At 36.4% G+C, this 17422-nt stretch overlaps 1 protein-coding gene across 3 annotated transcripts in view; it reads right to left on the bottom strand.

Moving 5' to 3' along the window:
* Positions 1 to 484: 484 nt before the first annotated feature.
* The window catches only part of LOC124789826 (bestrophin-2-like), a 472401-nt gene continuing 455463 nt past the window's right edge, over positions 485 to 17422 (bottom strand). For all 3 annotated transcript variants that reach the window (XM_047257310.1, XM_047257311.1, XM_047257312.1), the window contains exons 5-10: positions 15706 to 15846; positions 15499 to 15606; positions 11013 to 11228; positions 9130 to 9400; positions 4283 to 4518; positions 485 to 2859 (exon numbers count right to left, since the gene is read on the bottom strand). In XM_047257310.1, the coding sequence (XP_047113266.1) occupies positions 2356 to 2859; positions 4283 to 4518; positions 9130 to 9400; positions 11013 to 11228; positions 15499 to 15606; positions 15706 to 15846 (1476 nt within the window). In that variant the 3' untranslated portion in view covers positions 485 to 2355. The remainder of the gene's footprint in view (positions 2860 to 4282; positions 4519 to 9129; positions 9401 to 11012; positions 11229 to 15498; positions 15607 to 15705; positions 15847 to 17422) is intronic.

Below are 17422 nucleotides of genomic sequence, written 5' to 3'. Positions count from 1 at the left end.
CCCAGAATTGGATGTGTGCTTGCCGAAATCCAGCGTAACTAACAAAGGAGAGTTCCTAAGGGCAGCTTTAATTGCCTCAAAGGAAGCCTGATGACTCTTTACCCGAAGGAAGGTCTTGCCTTTCTAGCATAAGTTATTCAAGGGGACCACCAGTTGGGTGAAATTAGCAACTAACTTCTGAAAGGAATTAGCCATCCCAATAAATCACATAAAATACTTTGATGATTTTACTGCATTCTATAATCCAGGCAACTTCCAGAAGACACCCATGTTCAAACTGTTGCCACAGTAATAAAAAATATGTTTGGGTAATGATTATAGATGTGTGTTTTCCATACTGATGCACATATGACTGTACTAACACAGCTTACCTGATAAAAATGAAAATATCATTTTTATTTATTTCTCCCTTATCAGCATTTCTCTATGAACATGTCTGCATAGCTGTCTGCAACATTAACTGTAAGCAAATGGTGAGAAGTGGTAAGTTTAAATATTGCTTTATTGGTCTGTATCTCTGGGACTTCAAACAAATATTTTTTAATTTTGCCTCTGCTTTTTTCAAAAACCAACTGACACCATGCACACTGCATATATTTTCCTCTGAATATCACAAGTCAATTACTGCACACATTTACCAGCTCAATAAAAACTCATAGTCAATTATAAAATTAATAATTAAAAAGAAATAGACATTTGGCAGTCTTACATTATATAGACATGTTTGTCCAATTTTGCTGACTTCTTGTTTGTCACATCCAGTGACAAAAAATCACAGTGTTTATTTAGTACATTCCCATGCAGTAATGTGGTGAAAAAATGAATGCGATATATTTAAGAACATGATACAAATGTCACAGACATAGGACTGTGTAAATTATAGGTGCTAAACTTAAAATACTTAGTGTTTCCTTGTTTTTCTGGCAGGCACAACTGGTAGCATTAACTATATCAATAACCAGAGTTTGATAAAATACAAATTTCAAAAAATACTAAAGCACCACAGAATTTCTTGCATAATATATAGCTCTGCTTTTAAGATAATGAAGAGTAGCTCATTAAAATATGTGACTCTTTTTTCATACACTACTATTTCACTTTCCAAAATGAAAGGTGTCTAAAGCCATTGTCTTTTTTTTTTCTTCGAAGATCTCAGCTGTTAGTACACAACAAAACAACAACAAGATATAAAAATACAAAATTTATAACCAAAAATTTAAAACTGAAAACTAACTCTACACAGAATATTTACAGTCAACTCACTTGTTTAAACAGGTTGTGGAACAGGGAAATGTTACAGTTGTTTTAGAAAGGGAGAAGCTGACTGAACTTTTAGATTAATAAGGTTGTCCTGTATGCCTTTTGTTGTAACCCATGAATTCCTTTCTCCAAACGACGACACTTCGACATATAGGAATACAACATTTTTATATTTATTATGTGTCTAAGCTAACTCAGTGAATAAATGAACATTCATCGTCTATATCATACATCACAAAACAAAGAATATGCCAATTAACCTTTCAAAATTGAGATAAAACATACAGAAGTTATTAAAGAAGTTTGTGAGAACATTACCTGCATGACACAGAGTTCAAGAGACCATATTTCCTCTATCATAAAAGTTAATCTATTGTATTATTGTACCAACTATCCAAAAATACTGTCAAAAACATAAATATCAGCAATTACAATTCCTTATAAGTACAATTACACTGTCTATATATACACAGGAACAAAGTATCAAAGCACCAGCTTTTATGAAGAACACTTCAGTATAAGATACACTTTCTGGTGTCCATTTAAAATCTAATCTCAAACAGCACAATAACCACATCAGGAAACCCTGGATGATTTTCAGTTCACTGGTACTGGCACTTCCCTTTTGTGTTACAATATAAATAAATAATTGAGGTATAACACGCAGTTTCAGTACAAGAAAATATTTCCAGCATATATACTCCCAAAACTAGTACAGGATTACCTGCAAGATTGGAATGTTTGGCAGGTGGGAGGATATAGTGTTTTATGTTGCTATATACACTAAGTATGTCAATTAACTATTCTTGTGACCTAGTATGAAATGCTTACGAGATTCAACAACAGTCATTCTTTATGTAAAATACCTTAATTCACTTTCATGGTCCTCAAAAATACTTGAGACTAAATTACAAATACTGTGCGTTTATAGCCAAGAGGCAGCTATAAGTTGCAGAGATATAAAAATAACAGCAAAGTGTACAATCTGAACTGAGTTTTGTCACAGCTTTGTTCACACAATTGTGTCTACCATTGTGTATGGAAGTTTAATGATCATTCTGCTCAATTTGGCATTCTAATTTAGTCAGTTTGTTGTCATACATTAGAATCTCCAAGTACACTAGATCGTTGGGATGAAGACAGTAAGCCAGTTCTCGAGTCACCAGTAATTTCGAGCAGTAACGTCTCATTGTCTAAAGAACCTGGATGTTGTGCACTAACTGACCTTGCCAACCTTTGTATCAGCTTTTCTTTGCGTTCTTTTTGTCGAGTTTGTTTCAGGCGTGCAAACTCATCATCCTCTGAACTATTTGTACTAGAACCACCAATGCTCACATCATCACCGTCTGCTTGAGATGTCCTTCCTCCAAAGAAGCTCGTGCTATCTCCTTGAGATGCAGGCTGACTAGTGAAGCGATCTACTCTTCCTCCTGGCCCAATCTTTGAGGAATCCCCATATCCTGGTGCACTCTTCACAGACATAATTTCTGTGTATGTTGTGCTTGAAGGAGCAGGTGAAACAGCAGCAGCTGGCATAACCACAGCTGATGCAGGAGCTGATGATGACAGTGGTGTAATGTTGAGATGCGGACCACTAGCCTGTAGTGAAAACAAAGAGATGACAATGCTGCATTGTGGGCCATAGCTGAGTAAGTAAACTAGTTATTAAAATTAAATGAATAACGATAAACTGCAGTTACAGCATAAAATGTAACAGTGTGCAAATAATAAACTATGCACTTTGAATGGTGCTTTGTTTTTACATTACTGGATGAACGAGCAAAATATTTTTGATGATAATATTCACTCCATTCAGCATCATGAATAAATTTAATGACAGCTGTTTCTCTTTCCTCAAAGTAATATACTATGAATGTTTTTTATTGTTACTGTTCTGTACTATGCATTTATCTGAATTGAAGATGATTTTATTAATAGAGGGGTTGCACAAGTCAATGAAAATCTGCATTATTCATATATAATGTTCAAATTTCATTGAGTGTACTGTGGTTTTTCTGGCAATACTCAATCATTTTTTATATTTTTGGTTGCCCTAACCATTATGGAAGTGAAGCGTGGGTGATGAAAAGTATAGACAAGAAGAGAGAAGAAGTTTTTGACATGTGTCACGGAGAAATACTGAGAATTAGTTTGATAGTGAGATAGCTAATGAAGCAGCACTAAATTGAATTGGGGAAAAATGCTTTGTGGCACAACCTGAATAAACAAGGTATGTGATGGGGCATTTGGTAATGAAGGAACATATGGAGGGGGGAGGAGTGGTGGAATAAAAATTGCAGTGAAAGAACAAGGCTTGAATACAATAAGCAGGTTCCAATGGATGTAGGTAGCAGTAATTATGCAGAGATAAGAGACTTGCACATGATGAATTAGTGTTGCATACAACCAGTTTTATGGCTGAAGATGAAAGCCATTACATAAATTTTTGTTTTTGAAGTTACTTAATTTAGTTACCTTTTAAGTAATGTTTTAAAATATTATTTAACTGGTCTCTAATAAAAAATATTTTCAAGTTGGTGTGAAGAGTTATCGATGGTTACTTAAAATTAAAGTTTGGCTTTGCATAAATTTTAGCTCAGTCACTTATATCTATTTATTGATTGTTTTGTTGCTAGTGAGATAGCTAATGAAGCAGCACTAAATTGAATTGGGGAAAAATGCTTTGTGGCACAACCTGAATAAACAAGGTATGTGATGGGGCAGCACTTGATAAAGTCTTACCTGCCACAACTAACTTCTAACTATTCCACAGGCCACTTATTGAAAGATTCGCTCTTATCTGGCAAAATCTTTATTGGTATACAAATTCCAGTGCAACTTTGTTCCTCTACACATGGTGCAGAATTAGTAAGTAAATTATATTGTAAAATTAATACACTTCAAGGTGAAGCTCCCCACGTAATCGAACAAAGAATCTAAATAGTGTTGAAGAGAGATCATACTTTATTTCATTACCTGCTTTGTAAATACTACAAGCAAAAATACCCTCTCTATAACCTACCTGTACACTATGAGGAACTGCAACTGGTGCTGATGCTGGTGGAGGCCCTGGGAAGTGAGGCACACCACTTGCAAAAATTGTGCGAACATTTGGCCTCAAGTCTGGTGGCCTCATTGAAGTTACTGTTGACTGTTCATCCACTTCTTCTATGACTTGGTCTGCTATTCGCATACTCCCTCCCCCAGCAAATGGAGGTTTCAAACTAGCAGCACTATTGCTTTTCGGCATTCTTGAACCTGAACACAAAAAAGGCAATAGTAATAATTTCTTATGAAGTGAAAGGCAACGATTATATCATTGTAATCATGATCAAAAATGTTGCATATATCTAGAAGGAGAAGAAGCATAATCTAAAACATCCCTAAAAAGGAAAATGATGACCTTGTGATTACTGGTGAATCATCATTTTACTTGCTGTATCCAAAGTCCTTGAAAACATTGTCCATAGTCAATGGACTGAATACTTGTGACAAATCCAGCTTACAAGACCAATATCACTCTAGTTTCGTAAATGCCGAAACACAAAAGCACTAATTACAGTTAAGTTATTACATGAAATGTACTATAGAGAACAATGACAATACACTTTGGGAAAGCATTTTATATGTCAATTTTGAAATATTGCTAAAACTGTGCTTAAGTAGTTTGAAGGTTACTTGAGGAACAGACAGCAGCATGTTCAAAAGTTGTCCTGGAAGCAAAAAAGAATTGATTTTAAGATTTAAATTGATAATGAGGTCATTAAAGCCAGAGCAAGAACTTGGGCCAAGGAAGGCTAGGGAATGAAACTGACCATGTCCTTTTCAAAGGAACTATCATGGCAGCTACTTTAATCAATTTTGAGATGGTTAATATAATATGGATTGCTGGACAGGTGTCTGAGCCATCATTCTCCCAAATGCAAGTCCGGTCTCTTACTACTTTGATCACTCCCTGGGTGCCAATTCTCTCAGGAATGACACAGCAGTTAGTCCTGGGTTCACTTCTGTTCTCATAGTGTACCTGGAACTTCATATCAATTGCATCCTTCAGTAAAAATGATACTATGCCAATGATTTCCAGCTTTATTTAAGTGCCAAGCCTAAAAACATCAACACTGCTTTTGTGCAGATGAATGATTGTGTGTCTTCTCTGTTTAGATGAGTGTAAAATCTGGGACTTAAATTAAATGCAATGGAAACTCATGTCATGTTACTATCCCATCAGAAAATAATTAGTCCCAAATTCTGCAAATAACTGTCTCCTAGTCTTCTCAACATATTTCAATATTGTATCAGAAAATAATCAAGGGCTTGGATGTAACTTTGGAGGAGTACTTTAACTGGGCAGAAAACACTGTAGGAAGACCTTCAGTTCCCCAATTGCCCTCCAGAAGTTTCAGAATGTACATCCACAGGTTTTGAAATAAAAACTAGTGCATACGCTCATTCTGCTAAACCTCCACTATTGTGATGTAATTCAAGATGGCACAAGCAGTGAAAACTGTAGACACTTTGAACTAACCATGAAAGCTCATATACCTTACCTCTGAAACTATGTCCATTTGATCATGACAGTGTATCATATTCCTAAGTTAGTGTATCATATTCCTAAGTTAGCTTGCTGCAACCAGTCAAATTACATCTTCCTTAAAGTGCCTGCTCCCCTAGTACCTCGTATCACAGATCAAATACTTATCATCCCATCATAATCACAATACTAGACTTCACTTATCTGTATCCTATCTACTTCTCCATTGATAATGTCTGCCTCTAACAAGTTACATTGCACACAATTCAGTATCACAATAAATTAAAGAAGAACCAGAAACACTTCCTTTTCTCAACTAAAAAATGGGGGCTGAGAAGAGGAGTGGGGAGCTGTATGGCTGTTTCTCTCTTACAAAAGGTAAAGCAAATACTCGTACGTTTACACCTCATGTCAGTTACACTACTTTCTCTTTTCATTTCTGTCACTCACTGAAGTTTCTTGCCTGTTCTCTTCATTAATTTTGTTCTAACAAGTTCTTCTGTTCCTCCCTTTGCTCATCCTAATATATGACACAAGATCAAAATGTAAAGGGAATTTTTATTTTTCTTAAAGAATCTTTATTTATTTGTCAATATCAACTTTGTCTGCTTCAAAATAATTCCTCTCAGGTACAATACAGTTGTGCCAGAACTTTTTCCAATCTTGAATCACTTTTGGAATTCAGTTTCCGTTATGGAGATCAGCTCCTTCAGCAATTCTATTTTTATCTCATCAATGGTGGCAAAACGATGTCCTTTCACAGTTCTCTTCAGTCTCAGGTATAGAAAGAAGTCCTTAGCAGCCATATCTGGTGAATATGGTGGCCGAGGCAACATAACGATTTTGTTTTTTGCCAAATAATCATGAACAAGCACTGTGGTGTGAGCAGGAGTGGGAGCATTATCGTGATGCAATTTGCGGTTTTGCCATAATCCTGGGTACTTTTCCTTGGATTGCTTCACAGAACTGGCAGTTAACTTCCTGGTTGTTTTCTTTATTGACCATACTGCCATAAGGCAGGATCTCATGATGCACTATCCCATTGTAATCGAAGAAAACAGTGAGAAGAACCTTCCCATTTGATCAGACTTGTCAAATTTTTTTGGTCTTGGCTCTTCCATCAGTTTCCATTGCGATGACTGTACCTTTGTTTCTGTGTCATACCCATACATCCACATTTCATTACCTGTTCTAACATCCTTTAGAAATTCTGGACCATTGTTGAATTCATTCGGAAATTCCTGAGTGATGTCTATGCGACATTGTTTCTGGTCAACACTCAACAATTTTATAAAAATCTTTGCTGCTACATGTTTCATAACCAACCATCTGAAAAAAAAACTGCATAGCATGACCCAAAGTATATGCTGACAGCAGCAGCAACCTCTCTGATAGCGATATGGTGATTTTCAAAAACCATTTTATTTACTTCTTCCATACTGTCATCACTAATTGATGTGCTACAGTGTCCATCGTGGTCATCGTCATCATTATCATCTTGATGCTCTTTGAAACATTTATATCACACATAAAGTCTTGTCTTACTCACAGTAGATTCCTCAAAAGCCACAGTCAACGTTTCAAATTTGGTGCTGCACTTTATTCCATTTTTTCAAGCAAAATTTAATGCAAATTCATTGATCTACCTATTCTGATAGTAAGAATTTGCTGAATACTCTAAACCATGCTCAACCCTTTCGACTATCAACAATTAACTAAATATTCAAAGCAGCTGAAAACAAAAACACACATCAGGAACATGTATACCAACAGGATAATCTTCTTTTTTCTTTTCTTTTTGTTTTTTAATTGAATGTATAAAGCCTGCAAATATTAAAAAATTCCTATTACTGTTTGGTCACACCTCTTATATCATTACCAGGGCCCACTGCAGTAATCTGCTTGCCTTTACTTTATTTATATTACTCTACTTTTCACACATTTTTGTAATTTTTTTAATAGCTAGTACTGTTTCCACTATATTACAAAGATCTCTAAGAGTTGGATTCGCTATAAGTGCCTTCATGAATTTGATGTAAAATATGAAGAATACCTAGTTAGGTCCAAATCTTCCCAGAATAAATAAATGATCAGAAATGAATGAAAAAGTCTCTGTAAATCTTAAAACTTCTTTCACTTATTATAAATGCATCACAAATTATCAGTGACATTTTTAACAAGGAAATTTTTAATTTTACACCATCTAATTGGTTCAGTTACAATTCACAGTTTAATTGAAAACTTTGGTTTACAATCCAAAACTGAAATTAATTGTTGTTGGGAATGTGAATGGTCCTGGTGCATTAATACAGTGTATCCTTTCTGTGAAACAGGCTTCTCTGGAACTTTATCTCAGTAAGGATACATAATTGAAGTAGTGAAGAAATGATGAGTTAATCGAAGTGGTTGAACAATTTAGGTGTTACAGGCAGTAATTTTTTCTGTTAAGAGTGCTCTGACGGGTGACAAAGATCATTTGAGATAACAGATTAGGAGAAAGAATCTCGACGATTCCTCCTCTCCCACAAAACTACCCCTCTGAAATTTTTTCTCTACGCTGATTTAGCAAATTTTACAACTTTGAAGCTAGATTTAATATAGTTTTTTTGAAAAAAATATTGTGTTAATAAAGTACACTGATAAAAATATAGTACACTAAAAATTAGAAGAGTAACTGGTGAAATAAGTTACTAATTGTTTTACTTTCAGTTGAAAAAAGTACATTTGTGAATTTAAGTAACACCACATAAATATTTCAGTCACAAAATAAAAACAGGAAAGATTCATCATATTACATCAATTGGCCCTTAATCACTTGATAAAGGAATACTCCAAATGAACCAAACACTCATCATGTAAGATAACATATTTACTTGCTGACACATTTAAAAACAAAACAAATAAATAATTAAGTATTTAGCCACAATTATTTTCTCCTATGGTGAAAAATATCAAATATGAAGTGACAGTAAGGGATGTGTTGAGCAGACAGATATTTTGTACTACACTTTCTTTCATCACTTGTGAGACATAACAAAAACACACACACACACACACACACACACAAACACACACACACACACACACACACACACACACACACACATATATTTCCCACGTGGAATGTTTCCTTCCATTATATATATATATATATATATATATATATATATTTTTTAGAGGGAAACATTCCATGTAGGAAATATATATCTAAAAACAAAGATGATGTGACTTACCAAGTTGGTAAGTCACATCATCTTGGTTTTATGTGTTTCATCCACTCTACAATGCTTGCATGCTATAGAATTCTAAGAAAGAAGACAGCAATGCAACCAACATACCAGCAGAGTTGCCAGCACTACCATCTGGAATATTGGCAGGGGCAGTTGTGGTAGTGACAACTGATCCAGTGCCACTGCCATCACGTGAAAACAGTCTCCTGAGAACAGATGTCACAGAGCCCACACGGTGAATGGAGCTGGCCAGACTTCCAACGTTGGTGTTTATGCTTGATGCTGAACCCGCAGAGGTCATTCGTTCACGAGTACTAACACGACTCAGGCTCCGTTTTCCACCAGCAATAAAATGAATACCACTATGGGTGTCGTCAAACTGTAAAGGTGAAATGATAAACATTTATTCCATACCAAAGTGAATTTAAAATAAACAATAATATTATTTAAACTTACATATTCAACAACAAATTTATTGTTCAAACTTATAGATTAATACAAGATACACAAAATTAATTTCTACAAGCCTATTCAGACCATTAATTACAATTGTTTCAAAAAACATGCATGCACAATACAACCACATTAAAAGAAATAAAGAACGAAAGAAGAAATAGTAACCAAAATGAACGTAGTTTGGAAGTACACAATACGATATGCACTGTTAATGTCCTTGGCATGCTGGCCAAAAGTGGTTCAGACATTGCTGATCAAGTCTGTAGCACCCTTCCTGAAGTCAAAATGTGTGAGTAGGGTAGGGTTCCTACTATGGTAGACTACAAGTTTCAACTGGTCTCTAGTTTGCTGCATTCGACTCATGCCAGCTGATACTGCAAGCTGCTCCTTTCGATTCATCACAGACTCCTTGAGGTAGGCATCAAAGAGGCAGGTGGGCTGGACAAGAAGTTTGAGGATCCTGTCCCAGTGCTGCACAGTCCTCAAATTACTCTGAAGAGTGATAAGTATTCAACAACTGTACATGACACCAGCCCACAACAAGACTGACCCACCTCCCTGCCTTAAAACAGCACAGCACACCTAGGAAGTGTAATAATACCTAGCTACTGCCACACTCATCTGGCATTAGGCAAATCCTACAGGTAAACCCATGCTGCTGATGTAGATTCTGTTCCCAGTATTCCCTTGTCCTTCTTATCCACCCTCCACAGTGTTAGGAGGTTCATACTGTTGTTCTTAATGGACGTCTGAAGGCCAAATTTGTCATATGGAGACAGTTGTGTACCGTCCAAGAAGGCACCAAGCAGCTTTTTTGCATTCTCATCGATGCACCAATAAGCCATAATTTGTAGGTAAATGTCATCAGTTGGTGCTGATGATCACAAATAACAAGTAAAAGGCAGATTTTCAATATTTTAAGTTGCAGGCTATGGGTTGAATGTTTGAATCACATCACTGAGGTGTACCACAATTTGATAGGCCACATCCTTACGCTGACAACCCTCTGTTATATAAACAGACAATGTACACCAGTGTGCACAAGCAGTATTGATCCACTCATGGCTGATGACATAGGGGTCTCTACTGGACTGCAGTGAGAATTTTAGCTTACTTTTACTTCTGTTAAACAAAAGTCATTAGTCATTTCCTGAGGTCAAAGGAGCGACACAGTACTATGAGGAGAGTGAGCAGGGGGCAGCAGCACAGTGCAAGTCTTAAGTGCTATGAAAAACTGTTTTTTTTAACTTTTCATTAGATTCATAAAAAGCTAACATCTACAAATGACAGATACAGAAAAAAGTAATTAACTTAAAAGATTAAAGATCAATGAAGAGAGGCTATCATAACAAGGGAATATTGCTAACCATAGCAAAAAAATATATTAAATGAGGCAGACAAGAGGAGCAAGGAAAAAAAAATTACAATCTCTCACATGTAATAACACAAAAATTTGTTTCATCAATAAAAACCTTGAAAAACAGTGTCTATTTGACTGATTTATAGTTTATGAAACACACATAAGGATTACTCACATTATGGTCTCCCCCATCCTCTGGCTTTGCCAGTAACGGTTCTGCCATAGATTTTGGCACTTCAATGTTGGCTGTTGATGGCTGAGGATGTTGTTCTCTGAATGGCTCTGATGCTATTGTGTATGGCAACTGGGCTGGAAATACCTCATCCCAATACTGATCTCTGATCAGCTCTGGATGCTCATGATGCATTTCATCAACTATTAGGTAGGACACCTGTTGAAAAACACAATCATAGTGCAAAGAAAAGAGTATGGTTCCTGCTGTACATAATCTAGTTGCCAAAACTGATAACTTCCTAATGTTAGTAGAATTATTCACACACACACACACACACACACACACACACACACACACACACACACACACACACGTGTGTACGTCAGCACAACACGCAATGCTGGGGCTGCGCTTCTGCAGGTTGATTGGGGTGAGTAATTGTATCACATGGGCTAGTGGAGAATAGGATGCGAGGGTTGGTTGGCGGAATGGGGCTGATAGCTTAGATGAACGTGGACAGATGCATGGGGCAAGTACGCAAGAGGAAGGGGCAGCCTGTGTATGGAATAAGTGTGTGATACATGGGCACCAGCACCAGTTAATTCACACAGTGCAAGAGTGGACTGAGACAGGTTGACTTCACTGAGGAAGAGGATGTGGGTGCAAGCTGAGTGAAGTTATAGTCCTGGTGCAGGATGGAGGTGTGTGTGTGTGGGGCAGCGGGGCTGGTGGAGGCAGAGGTCAGGAGGATAGCAGAAACTCCTATCCCATGTAGTTGAGAGTAACTTGTATCTGGTGGTTGTATACCATCTCTGTTGCAATTTCTGCACAGCATTTTATATGCGCATTACTACCAACAAGCTGTCCACCTAACCAAATGGCCACTGGCAAACTGCGACCAAGAACAAACTTGTAGGAGGAAGGAACTGCTAGTCCTGAATCTAGTAAGTTATAGTCTCATCACATTATCTTGAATGCAACGCATACTGATAAGTATGCAACAGAAATAACTGTTCTGTGTAAATTGTTTTGTGTTATGGTATTTATGTTCTTTTCTTTGCATTAAAAAAAATGTAATTCCTCTTCACAACCGACTTTTGTGCGCTGCAGGAACCCTTCTATGCCATTGGCGCAGGTGTCACACTCTTATCCCGTATACCTGCTCCCCCCTCTCACCTGCTTTCTTAAGCTGTTGTATCTACTGGTTCCCTCCCTGCACTCAGCCACCCTTCCCGAATCCTCCATCCAACTCCCTCCCTTCCTCTCCTCCTCACCCCCTCCACATGACTACAGTTTACCCGTGGTTTTTTGTGTGTGTGTGTGTGTGTGTGTGTGTGTGTGTGTGTGTGTGTGTGTGTGTGTGTGTGTGTGTGTGTGTGTGTGTTGGTGGTGGTGTTGGGGGGGGGGGGGGGGGCGCATGCACTATTATTCTGGTTAGCAAGTTTATTCAGTGCATACAGAATGTAGGGCACAATTGCAGGTATAATAATCAGAGAGAATTGTACAGGTCAGTACAAAATGGGAAAGGGGGGGGGGGGAGGATGAGGGAAGATTTAAATTCTTTTCAGGAGCTGAGTTGCCTTAAAAACAAATTATTTACTTCACAAACACAAGTAAGAGCTTTCACATTTAAAAGACAAATTGTGTAGCATTCATTCAATCAGGGTTCAGTTGGGTGCAGAATCAAACAACAACTTTCTCCCATTGTATCAGATAGAGGAAGGGAACCTTAAACCAGAATGATTAGATTACAATCCTTCCAAATTGTGTAGAAGCTCTAGCTACTTTGCATAGTGACTATATCAGGGCAAGGTGAAAATTGTGTCATGTGCACAAAAGGTAACATTGACACTGACAAAAAAAAATTGTTACATGGGTACATATTGTACAGTAATATAAGTCATGTAACAATGCAAAAAATTGTTACATGGGTACATATTGTACAGTAACATAAGTGATGTAACAACGCAATTTATGGGACAGTTTTGTTTATACAGCCTTTTAAAGTACTGTAGCTGTGTTGTATGTGTTTCTTTCAAAAATTTTCATAAACTGAAACACAGTGCCGAAAGAATATTTATTAGAAGTATGCACCTTATTTTCAAAAATAAAGAAATCTGCAACTGAATTCAATATGGCTGTACTTGTTGCACTGATTATCTAGAAAATGTTGTCACTAAACTGCAACCACAGGGAAAATATCAGGAAATCACACAAAATGACATTTGATGTTTAAAGATTGAATGTGTATAAATTAACTGACATTGTAGATGTATCAGCTAAGAGTAATGAATAATTAACAAGAACAGAGTGCAAGACAGGTACCAAAATTGGTAAAAGCTGAACTAAATTAAACACAAGTAAAAATTTAAACTTTCAGACTGTTTTAAAAACAATCCAAGTGATTTTGTGCTACAATCTGTTAATAAGGATTACAAATCAGAAGACAACTGTAATCATAGCAGCATGAGAAAGGATATGGCCCTGACCCAATGAAAAGAGATGCTGATATCATTTGTCTGAAAGGCTATGGCAGCATTTCCTGGTGTGCATAAGGCAGTCTTCTTATCGATTATATTATATGGGGTCGAGCAACTGACCACCATTGTTTGATAAGTTACCTTTACTACAAAAAAATATTTTTACAGTCTACCGGGACTTTGCATTATTATAACATTAATCAGGGAGATGTTTCTGAGAATTTACCCTTGCAGCACAAGCTGTATAGAAGCAATTGAAAAACAAGTCAAGAATCTCTAGTCACTTGGCTTTTCACAATACAGGAGCATGCTTAAAATCACACAAACAAAGCACAATGGCTAAGGAAGCAAAGGCCTGTTAACCCATACAGACAGATGATGATGATGATTGGTTTACAGGGCACTCAGCTGCACGGTCATCAGTGCCCGTACAAAGTTACAATTCGCCCCCCCCCACACAGTCCAATTTTTTTTTTACACACGAAGTTCCAATTTTTTTTTTTTACACACACAGTTCCAATTTTTTTTTTTTCACACACAGTTCCAATTTTTTTTTTTTTCACACACAGTTCCAATTTTTTTTTTTACACACACACAGTCCAATTTTTTTTTTACACACACACAGTCCAATTTTTTTTTTACACACACACAGTCCAATTTTTTTTTTTACACACACACAGTCCAATTTTTTTTTTACACACACACAGTCCAATTTTTTTTTTACACACACACAGTCCAATTTTTTTTTTACACACACACAGTCCAATTTTTTTTTTTTACACACACAGTCCAATTTTTTTTTTTTACACACACAGTCCAATTTTTTTTTTTACACACACAGTCCAATTTTTTTTTTTTACACACACAGTCCAATTTTTTTTTTTTACACACACAGTCCAATTTTTTTTTTTTACACACACAGTCCAATTTTTTTTTTACACACACAGTCCAATTTTTTTTTTTTACACACACAGTCCAATTTTTTATTTTTACACACACAGTCCATTTTTTTTACACACACAGTCCATTTTTTTTACACACACAGTCCATTTTTTTTACACACACAGTCCATTTTTTTTACACACACAGTCCATTTTTTTTACACACACAGTCCATTTTTTTTACACACACAGTCCATTTTTTTTACACACACAGTCCATTTTTTTTACACACACAGTCCATTTGTTTTACACACACAGTCCATTTTTTTTACACACACAGTCCATTTTTTTTACACACACAGTCCATTTTTTTTACACACACAGTCCATTTTTTTTACACACACAGTCCATTTTTTTTACACACACAGTCCATTTTTTTTACACACACAGTCCATTTTTTTTACACACACAGTCCATTTTTTTTACACACACAGTCCATTTTTTTTACACACACAGTCCATTTTTTTTTACACACACAGTCCATTTTTTTTACACACACAGTCCATTTTTTTTACACACACAGTCCAATTTTTTTTTACACAGTGCAATTTTTTTACACAGTCAATCTAGCCACTGTCATGAATGATGTGATGATGATCATGATGAAAACACAAACACCCAGTCGCTGGGCAGAGAAAATCTCCAACCCAGCTGGAAATCGAACCCGGGACCCTGTGATCCAGAGGCAGCAAGAATAGCCACTACACTACGAGCTGCAGACCCGACCAGACAGACAGACTTGCAGGGCTATGCAGAATGGAATATGATCACAGATTATTGAAAAGGTTTGGTCATCATTTTCCTTTTATTGTGCCTTCAGTATTTCTTCACCCCACCCTTTCGAGTCAGTTCCGATTTTTACTTCTCTCCTACTTACAACTACCCCAGTCCTTTCACTACTTTCTAAAGAAACAACATTGCTTCTCAAATCTTGAGAAACCGTGTTTCGCCTTTTATGTTGCTGAGGAAGACTATTAAAAACAGTTTAATTTTAACTCGTAAGTATATTTTATATTTAATATTTATGTTAATAATTTTAACAGTAATATATGTTTATTAACAAACCTGCAGGTTTCTGTCCACTAACCAGTTGACTTCAAAATCATCATCATCTTCACCAAAGGGGTTTATCAAACTCTCAGCCACTTTCAGCCATCCCATGTAGAAAAAAAACTGCACAGAATTTAAGGAACATCAGAAAGATTTTACAAAAAAAATTTCTGTCAACAATAACCATAATTAAATATTTTAAATAGTGGAGTTATCACTTACTTGCAATGTAGTGAAAACTGGGAAGTACAGATCAACATTATTCATATGTTTGTGCAACGGATGTGACTGATCGGGTATATCAAGCCACTGACGTCCCATTACACAAGTTATGAAGTATGAGTAAACTGCCAAGGTGACCACCTGGAATAATTATACAGGGTATCCATAAATTATCTTTACAACTGCAGATCTTCATAAACTTAAAACTATGTTAGATAATAGCAACTGGTTTTGAACATGAGATGAGTTAGCTTTTTTTCCACATGCTGCAGATTTCACAAAAAACAGGGTCAGCACAAGTGTGTAGCCTAGTTCACAGAGATTAAGCCCTATACACAAGTGCAACAAAACTGCCATACACAGTATGGAAGGGAACCAACTATTCAGGTTTGGCATACGACATTTACTGAAACAGGTAGTTTCATGTGTAAACATGGGTCACTAACCTGTTTCAGACACCAAAACAGATTGAAGTATGACAAGTGTTTGCAAGGAATCCAATTAAGACAGTGCATTGTGCAATTAGGATTTGGCATTAAGTGCAGAAAGCTTTGCATAAGAGGTTACATCTTTATGTTTAGAATGTGCAGTTGCTTACATTGCTCAAGCCAATGGACAAACCTAAGCATGAATAAGTTGTTGTGGATATGCTAAACAAGACTGACACAAAAAAATGATTTTTTGGAAAATATTTGTTTCTCCAATAAGTCAACTTTTCATTTATTTAGCAAACTGAACCATCATACTGTTCATGTATGGGGATTAGAGTGTCCTCAAGCTATACTTGGAATGGACAGAGAAGTTTAAAAATTACATCACTGGTTCATTCTTTTTAATTGAGTCTACTATCAACAGGGTATCAATATGGTCTGACATTTTATTTGATTGGTTTAATTTCTGGATTCTAACTATTCTTACTTGACAACTCCTGATCATAGGGGGCCAGCATACACAAGTGTATACAATGAAGTATGCTGGTAGCATATTTTCATTTGACAAATGTCAGATTGCATCATTACTAAGTGTGTTTCCCATGTGAAATTTTAGTTACTTGTATCTCTGAAGAATATGGGTTTAAATCCATCGTAACCATGGCCTAAGGTTGAATAAAACCACCTTCCATTGCAATTGACTGGCTGCTCTGAATTCATCTACTAATAATAGAATATTATCAGGCAAGATTCAGAAACTAGAGAAATGAGTATTGAACTGAAAGGTTACATACAGTTGACTACTCAGATTGAAAAAGTATTTAAAAAGGTAGTCATAAGTAAATAAAGGTAAAATGGATGAATAAAACTGAGGTCTGGCGAGTCAAACATTAGGTGAAGGGTCATGAGAAAGAGAGAGAGAGAGTTAAGGTATTACTGTCAGTGGAAATGAGGACAGAGCAGATGAAAGGAAGATGTGACGAAACAGAGAATAAATAATCTCCTGAAGTAACAAGCTTGTTTCTGATACGAGTTGACTGTTCGAGTATTCAATGTAAATGATGTTCAGTCACAAGGATAAGGTCAATGTATGCTTCAATATTTGAAGTAGAGATGGGCAGACAGCTCTCAAATTGATTCAAAGAGCCAGATATTTCTAAAGAGTGGACAATGGATGATTCAGGAAAAAAATGAATGGTAGCTCATCTGATTTCTCTGGCAGCTGGAATGAGAGGGATGAAAATTCTGCACTAGGCTGCTGCAGCGGCCTCCACCCCACATCTGTA

The sequence above is a fragment of the Schistocerca piceifrons genome, chromosome 3 (assembly GCF_021461385.2).
Source record: "Schistocerca piceifrons isolate TAMUIC-IGC-003096 chromosome 3, iqSchPice1.1, whole genome shotgun sequence".
Classification (NCBI taxonomy): domain Eukaryota; kingdom Metazoa; phylum Arthropoda; class Insecta; order Orthoptera; family Acrididae; genus Schistocerca; species Schistocerca piceifrons.
The sequence above is the reverse complement of the archived record's forward strand: the minus strand, read 5'-3'. Positions and strand labels throughout refer to the sequence as shown.